Source organism: Pholcus phalangioides, unplaced genomic scaffold, assembly GCF_987345545.1.
Source record: "Pholcus phalangioides strain wild (caught in Gottingen) unplaced genomic scaffold, Ppha-v1.0 ptg000011l_1, whole genome shotgun sequence".
In the NCBI taxonomy this organism is placed as follows: domain Eukaryota; kingdom Metazoa; phylum Arthropoda; class Arachnida; order Araneae; family Pholcidae; genus Pholcus; species Pholcus phalangioides.
Window position 1 is genome coordinate 61,220,167 of NW_028301604.1, and position 12,299 is coordinate 61,232,465.

At 32.4% G+C, this 12,299-nt stretch overlaps 1 protein-coding gene across 1 annotated transcript; it reads left to right on the top strand.

Annotated features, from left to right (window-relative positions):
• The first annotated feature begins 898 nt into the window (after positions 1-898).
• Positions 899-12,078, top strand: LOC149080661 (uncharacterized). Its single transcript, XM_089239848.1, has one exon. The coding sequence runs from the start codon at positions 1,106-1,108 to the stop codon at positions 2,525-2,527; it is 1,422 nt and encodes a 473-aa protein (XP_089095974.1). The 5' UTR covers positions 899-1,105; the 3' UTR covers positions 2,528-12,078.
• Positions 12,079-12,299: the final 221 nt, after the last annotated feature.

Sequence of the window (12,299 nt, forward strand, 5' to 3'; positions counted from 1 at the left end):
AAAAGGTCACCAGTCATACACTGACACACAAGATCACAAGAAGGTCCTTATGTCTGTCTGGTGGGATCACCGTGGAATAATCTTCTATGACTTTCTTCCCAGTGGGCGAGTAATCAATGCTGAAGTGCATTGTGGCCATGCTTATGAAATTTTGAAGCAGAAAAAGGCATCGTTCGTGAGCCTCTAACGTTCTCTGACATTCTTTACCTCTAAGATAACGCTGGGCCGCACACTTGAAAAGCCAAGAAGATAAAGATTCAGGAATTGAGTTGGGAACTTCTGGACTACTCTTCACATTTTCCCGCCCTTGCTCCCACTAACTTCCACCTATTCCTGTCTCTACAGAATCAATTTCACAAGAGCAAGCCAAACACTTCTGAAGAGGCCGAAAAAATAAGATCATAATTTTTCTCAAATCGAAAATTCCCGATTTTTTTTAATGATTTTTCCAAAAATTCAAACAGAGACCAATTCCATTAAAAAACCACCAATAAAGGGGAAAACCATTTAAATTGATGCTGATTACAGCAAAAACACGGAGTGAATTGGTGATTTCCATACTTTCCCATAATATGACATTCAGTTTTAGTCCCGTATATACGGTATGACTGGCATCTTTCAGCCCCCCTCAATGTTTTTTTTGTTAGTGCCTCTGGATGAGGATCTACAGTGTAGAGCAAATTCATAACAGCTGAACAAAAACAGTGATGCCTATCTGAGATTTTTTGATAATTTCAAAAAATTTAGTATTTGTTTCTATGAAATATGTTACTATAAAATATGGTCATATGATGATCAAGCTGTGTATAGAATGGAGTGGAGAGATCAAGTGCAGCCGTAAACAATCTTCCTTAACTAAAAACTAAAGAAAGGATCATTCATTTTGAGTGGTCCAAAATCGAAATAAACACAACAAATTAAAACGCAGTAAGTAACAGATTGTTTCTAAATTGCCTAAATATACTAGAAAAGGGAGCGGACGCCTCTTCTATTAATATTACGGGGAAAGTTAATTATTAAGTTTATTATTAAGGGAAAGTTCACCTTTTGTTGGCAATAGCCCTTGTAACATTTTAAGACAGAAATATACTTTGAAATATATAGAATGGCTCCCTCACCTCCCCAAAAGAAGCCAAGAAAATTGATGCAGCTTCAACGAATGCAGAACATGTTGGAAAGTGCTGAAGAAGAAGATGTTGCGACAGCCAAAGCTTTACTTGAAGGTGGATCCGACGTAAATTCATCCAACGAAAGAGGAGAAAGGCTTCTACATTGGGCAGCCGCGAACGGCCGGTCACGTTTATTAAGGTATTTACTATATTGGGGAGCCGAATTGGATGCAAAATGTAACAATGGAAACACAGCACTTAGTTTTGCTGCTAAGTCAGGATCTACTGACGCTATAGATATACTCGTAAGAGCAGGAGCTGAAATTGATGTGATTAATGTGGAAGGTAAATCACCATTGCACATAGCTGCTTCTAAGGGAAACACTGATGCAATAAGGAAACTTTTGGAAGTTGGAGCAAATGTTCACATCAGGGATCACAATGGCCAGACAGCTCTGTATTCAGCTGTTTGCCATGATTCGATATCCATTGTAAAATTATTGATTGATGCTGAGGCAGATATCAATGCCACATCTAATCACGGGAATTCACCACTCCATATTGCATCTCAATGTCATCGCACTGATATAGTGAAAATTTTATTGGAAAGAGGTGCAGAAGTTAATGTCAAAAACATGGATGGGTATACTCCTCTCACTGCAGCTGCATTAGAGGGTGATGCACGAATCGTCAAACTACTTATGGAAGCTGGTGCAGACATAGATTCAAGGGACAAAAATGGAAGAAATACTTTGCATGCTGTTATTTCCATACCAATTTATTTAATTTGCCATGTTGTTGTTTGTAAAGAACTTATTTTTGCTGGATCTGATGTACTTTCCAAAGAAAATTCTCATGCTCCTGTAGCTACTACATCTACTGGGCCAGCCTATTTGACAAGCGAAGTAAGCGGACGTACACCATTGCAATCAGCTGTGTCACCTGCATACCAGAGACGCATAAGTGTTCCAAAGATGTTGATTCGGAAGATTTTACTGTGTAACCCAAGAGCTGCAAAACCAGATACAGTTGATAATGATCCTGCTTTATCCAGATGTTGGCAAACCAGCAAAGCAGTTGTTCATAAAATGAATAATGTCAAGCTTGCCAATACCTCTATTACTTTACGAAATTTTCTTTTGGAAAATGATGAGATCAAATTAGCTGGCTATCTATCTCTTGAAATTCAAGAAGAATTGACAAGATGTGCCAAAGTTTTTCGAACCTATGGAGAGATGATTCGGTATCAGCTGTCTAAAGGAAACAGAAGAATCAGATTGACGAATGCAGTCAACATCATATTTAACCATAGTGAGGCGAAAGAGCTTCCCAATGAGATAAGGAACAAGATTTATGTCTATCTCACCAATGCAAATTTGAAAAACATCATAAGGTCAGCATTGAGGCTTGATTTGTAAAAGACTGGTTCATTTTTGACGTATTTATGGCTTTTAAGATGCATAAAAGAAAGTTTGGCAGATTTTAACTAATCATAACCATCAAACTTTTGTATTATTTTCATCAAGAATTGACTTTGACTTTCAATTTCATCTTTTGGTTTGAAGTCTCTTCAGTATATGTTCATCATCTATCAATAAATTTTCTTTAACAAACTTTATAATACATGAAAATTTAAAAATGTAAATTGGGGGGGGGGGGGGTCGCAGCAACAAGATATTGTATTAATTTAAAATTTTAATGATTAAATGTTGATTCAGTCTACCACTAAGAATGGATTTACAATTGCTGCATGTGTGATGTGTCGCTCTTCAATTAAATGTATTCACATCATGCATATGAATAGCTGTGCAGTGTATTAGTAGTTTGTGTGTTGCCTAATCATCAACTCATCTTTTGAGAAAATCACTTCCCCGCTGTTCTAACAATGAATGCGAGGCAAACAAATTTTTTTTTTTGATTAAGCCACAGGTGAAGCTGTGATGTGAAACTTTCAGGTGTTTCTGAATGGATTTAAAAAATATATTTTATGCAGCCTGAAAATACCCAAGTTCATTGCTGCGGCATAATTTATATAAAGGGTATGTTGAAGATGTGGTGACTACAAGTGTGAAAGTATGCAGTGTTGTACAGTTTAAAGGTTTCAATAATATTCATAGTATCTTTCATTCAAAGGAACATTTTTATGTTAGGTTGTAAAAGAATATCGAGAAAAAGATGTAAAAAAAATGTACGGGGATTGGTGTTGCCTTTAAATATTTTCTGAAGAATTAAAATGGTATTGTTACAACTGTGCTGTTGGTGATTGACAAGCATAGTATTGTCAGTTCTACTTTTAGAACTTTAAAAGACAAGATTTATTAGAAGACAGTTTATGTGTATCTGATAAATATTTTCGTTAGGAATGCAACCAAGTTTGAACTTCTCAACTTTCTGATCTCCCACAGCATGGGAATAAGTGATCTATTTTCATTACATCAAATAAATAATTTGTGATTGAAACCTGAACCACACGAACATTTACATGCTGTTTGTGTGTTTGTTAGTATCAATTTATGATTGAATCAAGCATGGCATACGAGTGAAACGTCCATGCATGTTTTCAGTTTTAGGGGTCCAATCTTGCTGAAATCTTATTTGTTAAAGCACTAGCAGATATTTAATATAGAAAAAGTTATTAATTATACTGTATTTTATTATACTGTATTACTTTATTGCAAAAGCTGTATGAAATGTAAAAATACATCAGGATTCACTGTTATTGAGAATTGTTTACCAGCTTTTATGGTTTTGCCATGCCATGTTAAAAATTTTATACATCGTATAAGTTAATGTCGTGAAATTTAAAAGTTTTTTTTCCCAAGATTGAACAATGTTTTCTTTCAACTTGTGATTTTTTAAAAAATTGGATTCACAAAAACAACTTGTGTACCACAGAGTATGGCACGAGGCATACAAACCTAAGTAACAAGCATTATACAAATCGGAGAAAAACTTGAAATCGCAATATAGCGTAATGCAAAAAACAAAAGATAAATCAAATCACCACATATATTTTATGTATTATGTGTAATAGCATGCGACGTGTGTGCCAATTCAAAATGTAATAGGCCTATACTACCAATAGATACCATAAAATATCAGTGTGAATTAAATACAAATACAACGCCAAAAAATATATGTTTACACAATATTTCACAATACACACAGATAATCTTTAAAATATATTTTATATCGTATCTATTCATGTGTATTGTGAAATATTGTGTAAAAATAATTTTGTTGTATATATACAACATAATTATGTTCATACATAATACATTCAAAATTATAAAAATGAACAAAAGTTGAATGAAACAAATAATATAAAAAAAAGGAACTCTTTATGATTTGTTGCAAAGAAATTTTTGCACAGGCAGTGCAGTTTTGAGGGCTTAGTTATGCTGATGAATATCTTCATATGTAATGTGAAAAATTTAAGCTGTTACCTTTGTTCATCAGCAAATTATTTTCAGACGTGTTCATTATTTAGCGTTTTTCAGTATTCCTTTTATTGTTTCAATGAAAACCAAATGAAAATGCTGTGTGTGTATTAATGAAAACCTTCAATAGTTTTTTGGGGGTTCATTGTTTGATTTGGACCTGTTAAGATGCCACTGACTAGGCCTATGGGATGAGGTGTTCGTAGCATAAGCCCATAAAAGATTGTCTCGCCCTCTTGTGTTTTTAATTCCAATGTAGATTTCAAAGTGAGGCTCTCTCCTGGTTTTTTTTATCATTCTGAATATCCATCAGCCTTTAATATTAAGTATGAAGTAAAAATGCAATGATGCAACCTGCACTTTATTTTTGAAAAAAATTGTGGAACAAATGATTTATTTTTCCATTGTTTTCTTATGGGAGGTTTACTTTGATTATTTTGGATTGTGAACACATTTACATGACAAATTATACTTGATAACTGAAGTTCCACTGTATCATGTGTATTAAAGATGTCTTACTTTTGTCGTAGTGCATTTTAAAAGAGCATCAAATTCAGAAAATTGTTATCCTAAGTATTCACTGTGTATTCTAATGTTTCGGCACCAACCTGCAGGAAACTTTCAAACAGTTGAGTGTCTGTAGCTTTTATTTATCAACTGCTGCCTGTTATCTACACCATGGCATTTTAATGCATCATAGAGGGTTGAAAAACCATCTGACAAAGTTTATGAATGGGTTTGTGCTCCCAGTACCTATTTTGTTACTGAATCATTTGTAATACCTGACAATTTTTGTCAAAGCTCGCAAAAGCTCTTTCAAGTGCTGCGTGAAATTGTCATTTTTTACACAACTAATCCTTTTATGTGTAAGAAGACCGAGGAGCTCTAAAATACTTTTAATACTGTATGGAAAGAGCAAAAAAGTTTATATTTTAAGGATCAATGGTTGATGTCTTTAAAGAACATGTATAGTACCATGCTCTACCATCTATGATCTAGAACCTGACTAAGTAGTATTAGAGACGAGAATTATACAGTTAAACTTTGATATCTCCAAGTGCTTCCAGAAATTTATATTACTTTGAGATATCTAAAATTTTATTTATAAAAGTTCACCTGTATATGATAAAGTTTAAAAATATCATAACCAGAAGTTGTTCAAAAATTTACATTACTTCATATGTATTGTTAATATAAACTACTAAATTTAGTCCGAACCAATTTCTATCCAAGAGAATTTTCAAAAGGATCAAATAGTGATCATCATTGTGACGTAATCATTCTTCAATTTGATTGAGTTGTTTTCTAGAATACCATATCCCTGCAATGTTGGCGACACGTCTGTCAAATTCATATTCCATCATTTTTTCTCCTATCAGCTATATAGGGGTTAATGCGAAAGAAATCTAAATCTTCCTTATCATTCAGATGTTTCTGGTATAAATTATGAGCTTACCGTGTTGATTGAACTGATCACTTGTAAAAACAAATCATAAAGATATATAACTCACAATTTTTAATTGTACAGGTTCAGTGCAAAGTGCTAGATAAATTTAAAGTTGACATTTAAAAATATCTAACATTGTAGTAAAAATTCAGTATTTTTTGTGACAGTCTATACCAACTGGTGAATCTAATGTTAATCTAATTCTGTAAATAATAAATAAATAGCTTTATTAGCATTGTTTGTATTATGCATAAATCCTATCCTTCAAATTTTCATTGTTATTGAATAAATATTTTACTGATATTAAGTAATGTATGTATATGTGTTGTAGTGGTTAATAGCTTTATATTGTGTGACATGTTGTTGCTATCAAATATTTATTTCAGATTAGATTAAACAAGATTTCTAAATTTGAATGTCAGTGCCATGTAATTGATTTTCTTTTATGACTGTTTTTAGATAACCTGTTAGATATAGGATGTATCTCATGTTTCTGTGATGCACTAATATTGTGAAGTGTGCTTTGTAAATGTATATTAGAATTAGATATTTGTTGTGCAAAAGAAAAGAATCTGCAGCTATTTTCAAACAAGTGATAAAATTTATGACAGCAATGTTGAGAAGAATCTCTTCTAACAATGAAAGAGTCAGAAGGTGTCATCCTCAAAAAGCTTAAAAAAAATTACCACTAATTCCACTCGTTAAAATGGGCCCAAGAATATAAAATATCTGGCGGAATTATTATGGGTCATTCAAAAAAATTAAATATTAATATATTGAACGCTAATAGAGGCCAAGAATGACAAAAAATCCCACAACCCTAGAGTGTTAGTAATGTCATTCAAACAACACATGATCAGATACATCATACACAAAGAAGGGGGAGGGAAGAATGAAATAACTGTTTTCTAGAAGAAAGAAGCTGAAAGGGGAAGAAGGAAACGTACACACGAAGGCGCTAAACTTAAAAAAAGGATTTTTTTTGCTTATATATATATATATACATTATGCTATTTTGTCTCTCATCCCTTTTTTTATTGTTATTTTCTTCCCCCACCATTCTTTTTTTTTCTCCTCGCTTAGTATTCAACAGAAAACAAAAATGGAGTGAACAACTAGAGAGTGAAAAGAAAATTTTTTATAGATACGCAAAGAAACGCAAGAGATGACGAATAGCCAACTGTTGTAATTTTTAATTTTTTGCGGCTTTAATAATTGAACTTCGCTGTTAATTTTTTTGTTTTTGTGTGTTTCTGAGTGAGATGAATGTACTTTAATTTTTCCATAATTTTTCAAGGATGACACCTTTGGACCCTTTCCTTGTTAGTTTTGTTTGTTTAAACTTTTTTTTTAAAGAGTTTCAAATCTCTTATTTTAATTGCACAGCTAAAAGGAAGAAAACTGACTAGGTCTTTTCCAGCAATTTCCAAAGCATGTGCTGTGAGATTAGTTCAGAGTCCTGCAAGATATTGTGAGGATAAAAATTATATTGAATGTACTAATGGGGCTGTTTCCCAAACAATGTGTTACTTCAAGATGGTACAGAATGTGTCACGATAAGATGTGGATATTGCAAGATACAGTAAAACCTCTGTTTTGTGGACACCTACGGGACAAAAAAATTTTATTTGTGAAAGAGGGGTGACCATTAAAACTCTTCGGGGCTAGGTGTGTAAAGCTGTCCCATGTTTTGCTTAGCTTTTTATGCATGAGGTGGGATATATTTTAACCCACCTCGAAAAGTTGAAGTTACTCAGTCATATTGTTTAATATTTTATTTAAAGTTTTTCTTTCAGTTGGCAATGCTATGCTGTAAAAAAGGACTTATTGAAATATTTTTTTTCTTATTTTGAGTAATGTTTTGTTAAATCAAAATGAATGTTTTTTTCCCGTTTTTTTATAATAAAAAATTCTGTGCAACTAGGGTTTTTATTTTCTTTAAAATCATGTGCCTCAAAGAGTAAGAGGGGTTTTACTGTATTTCCAAGTGGGCCCCAGAATTTTAAGAATCCCAGGTATATTCTTTACATCAAAGCCCCTAAAGCAGAATGTTTTGCAATGAGCCCTCAGCTGACTGGAAATGTTCTGCAGTAAAAATTCCCATGATAGCATTTTCTACACTTTTCTAAAAATTTTCCAGATTGTTCTACAGTAGCACTGATTTTTCTGTGATGTACGATGCAGATTTTGGCATATTCTGTTGGGGATCAAAGCCATTGAATACGTTTTGTCTGTATTAAATTACTGGCATGAATGTAACACTTGGATCTCTGGTTGAATGAAGTTAGCCTTTTATATCATGTCAAATCTCTTATTAAAGTTAAGATTGACTAAAAATGGCTGAACCAGATTGAAGTATACAGATATAGTCCATCCTGCTTATAATGTTCCCAGTTAAATCATTTTCCCTCTTAGTAAGACTTATTTTCATGGTCTCAACTCTAACCAATTCTCTAAGATTTTCTGCATAAAACGTTTTTCAATGAGTTTTTGAAAAACAAGCAGGATCCACTGTAGATATTTTTTATTTTCTCCTATAACATATAGAGCATATTTAAAAAAATAAAATGATGAAATTAACAGCTGGTGTATCAGAATGTTCTATAATTCATGCTGGTTTTCACATAATGAGATCCAAAAATGCAATATTAAGTTGGAAAATACATTTAAAATGTTAAACTGATAAATAAATGAGAGGGCTAACGGAAATGAAATTACTAAAATAAATTCATGTTAGAGAAAGAGTAATATGGATTTTTTTTCATAACATTTCAACACGGAAATTATAACACCGGAACAATCTTAGTTTTAAAAAAAAAAACATTAAAAGAAATGTAGAACCCAAGGAGTGACTTTGTGCTAAATAAAAGCAGGTGGCTAGTAATCCTGTTTAGTTTTATTTCTATGTGGCACATCTGCATTATAATAGAAATAGTATTTAGGTACCATGCAATAATTAATCTATCACTGATACAATGTTCATTAAAATTTTCCTGTTTTATAAATTCCACTGATATCCACATTGTAATTGGTAACAGTAGAAATGACCTTCTGTAAAATCTCATGTCAATCACAAATGCAACATATTTTTTTTTTCACAAAGAACGTTCCCCCCCCCCAACTTCACAGGCAACAAACTAAAAAAGAGAAAAACACCAGCTTTTTCTATGATATATAATGTACATATATTCTTTTGCCATCTCAACAGGAAGTGAAAAGGCTATTTCGAACACTCTTTTTCTGTTATAATGAGAAAATCTGGCTCTGCCCACTGGCTGTTGATCAACAGGTTGGGAGGATGGAAAACAGATTGAGTTCGAAACAACCAAAACACAGTCTCTGGGCTTATCATTGCCACAAGAAGAGTGATATAAGGAGGCAAGATATCTCAATATTACTGAAATACAAAGCATCAAGTTTGGCCAAACATCTTGTAATTGCAGAAAAGAAGGTTGAGATTGTAATCATTTCCCCAAAAACTCATGTAAGCATTCTAGAACTGTTATGCCAGTCTTCCCTTTGAAATTGCAGTATTGCAATTTAATTGAAAATATTTTTGAATTTTTAATATTCCTATTTTTCATGTTTTAGTTATGTTAATGCTCAGAACAGTGTCGTAACTAAGCTGGGACAACCGGGGCCTGTGTCAAATGGGAGCCTCACAAATAATGTACATTTGTTTTGCATATTTTTTTCTCTTTTAATATCCCCCCTTCCCCAAGGAAATATCTGCCTCAGGGCCCTGAGAAGACAAGCTACGGTCTTGGCTCAGAAACCATACTTTTGACACTTTATTTTATAATGCAGTTTTTATTTTGTTAAATTTTTATACATTTTATTATTGAATTTATTTGAAAATTTTTTGATTTAGTTTTTAAAAGAATATTTTATTTCTCTCGTCTTGTGCGTGTCTATTTGTTCATATTGACACTTGTTCTTTTCTCACATTAATATTTTTTATCCTATTATCTCTCATTTTTTGTCTATTGTTTGTTGAGTAATCCTTAATAGAGAAGGTATTTGCATTTATACTAGTCAGCAATATTCAGTGAACATATTTCTGTTATCATGCAATCTTTGTCATTGTTTAGTATTGATGTATTCAATATGCTGTGTTTTCCTGTTTTGTTGACATGTTTGAGTTATTTCATTAAATCCCATGTATTTGGTAAGTTGAAAATGTATGTTTGAAAAAAATTACTATAAAAAAAAATCCACTACTTAGGTTCAATTATGATGTCTAAGAATGATCAAATGAGAAAGGGAGTAATGCATTTTAACATTCCCTTAGATCAATGTAAGGGGATTTTTTAAATTGAATTTAACACTGTTGGTAACACAATTCATTTAATTGTAAAATATGATTTGCATCATAACTTATGATCTTGCTAATATTTTGGGAAAAATCTAAAAAAAATTCCATGATTTTTAAATTCTATAAATGTAATGAGTAAAAATTTTTCTTTGAATGACAAGAAATGTTCTAAAGTATTTATGTTTTAAAGAAAAATTGTAATATGTAATATAGAATTTTGCAAAGATTGTACAGCAATCAAAATTAAGATTAAGAATTGTTAACTTCTTTGAGTTATGTTGATACATTGTAACTATCTATACCAGTGAGTGTGCAAATTCTAACATGAAGTGTGGAAATCTTCATTATGTTGCTTCAGCATGTTTCACACCACCTGTATAATTTAATAATAATATTACAATCTTGTAATTCCTTTATACAGGAGACCCTGTAAGTCCTGATTCGGCCTTTATCTCATCAACCATTCATCATAGAGGTATGGTTTTGAGAGAGTGCCAGTGTGTACAGATAAAATGAAAAATCTAAATTTTTATATGGTCCCTCTGTTCTCTAACTTCCAATTAGAAAGTTGTTGCCCCATCTTTCCCGAGGGTAACCCAAAAAGAATCCATGTTTTCAAGGGCAATATTAGCTGAGAGATTTAAAAAATTGAAGGAAAGTTTGGAAAGAACAATATAAACCAGTATTTCCTAAAATGGGCGATGGAATGGTCTGGGGGCAATGAAAGCTACAAGTTTAACATAGGATCCTATGGGTTTGCTTGAGGAGGGGGGGGGGGAGCAAAGAGAGAGAAAACATTCTGAAGGGGGCGATGGAACAAAAAGTTTGGAAAACTGGTATAAACTAATTGATAATGCTTCTTCCCCTCATTTATGCTGTTCTTTTCCAACTTTTCTCAGATTTTTGAATAAAAATATCAACAATATTGCACTTGAAAACATCGATATTTTTTGTTGGCCTCAGAAGAGGCAGGGTTAATTAGAAGTTAGAGGACAGGGGAACATATAAAAACTTAGTTTTTTTATTTTATGACACACTATTTTCACTCTCAAAAACTAGTGCAGAATAATTCTTTAACACATTTTGAACATTTTTTGAATTAGAACCATACGTATGCGATGAACGATTGAAGAAATAAAGGCCAAATTATAGGACTTGCAGGACATCCTGTATATTTTAATACTATAAATCCCATATTAAAAAGAAAACTTCCCTAATTCTATTACTACTTGCCCTAATAGCCCAAAGTTCTTTACAAAGGAGTATATGTTTTTGATTCTACAACTTGAACCTTCTGCATGGTTGATTTTGTTACATCATATTCGTTGCAATTGTGGACTCACCACTTTTTCATTTGATCAACTTGTATATTATTCCTGTGCCAGTAAGAAATTGAGAATCTTTGTGAATTGGCATTCCATCATTTATTTAAAATATTCAAGATTGTTTCTTTATCATTCAAAAGTTTCCATCAAACATGCCATAGTTTTCATTGATTGGTTATAAGCGAGTTCATCTGTTTTAGTGTATCTATATGGATCTCACATCAGAATTTTATATGCACAGTGTTTATAATGAAATAGATAGTTTAAAGTCAATGTGTGTGTGTAGTTGAAATTGTTAGTTCTGTAAAATTCATAGGATTCAGCATTTTTTTTTCCGTCTAGAGGTAGCTTTATCACGTATCATTATGTTAAATGTTGTGCAAATTTATATATGTAGCTGAATGTTGTTCATTAAAAGCATATATATGAGTGTTGAAGTCAATATGTTGTGAAATGTGATTTATATATTCATAACATTTAGTGTTAGTTTTTTTTTTTAAGTTTTCATCGTCAAAGTTCTTTGGACATTTTTATTCTCACTCAAAGATTAATCATGCATCTCACCATTATGCGCCAGATTGGTGCCACTGAACTTATGCTGTTACAAAAAAAGCGATAACTAAAATTGCCCAACAGGGTGGCTGAAGAAAGATGCCCATGAAA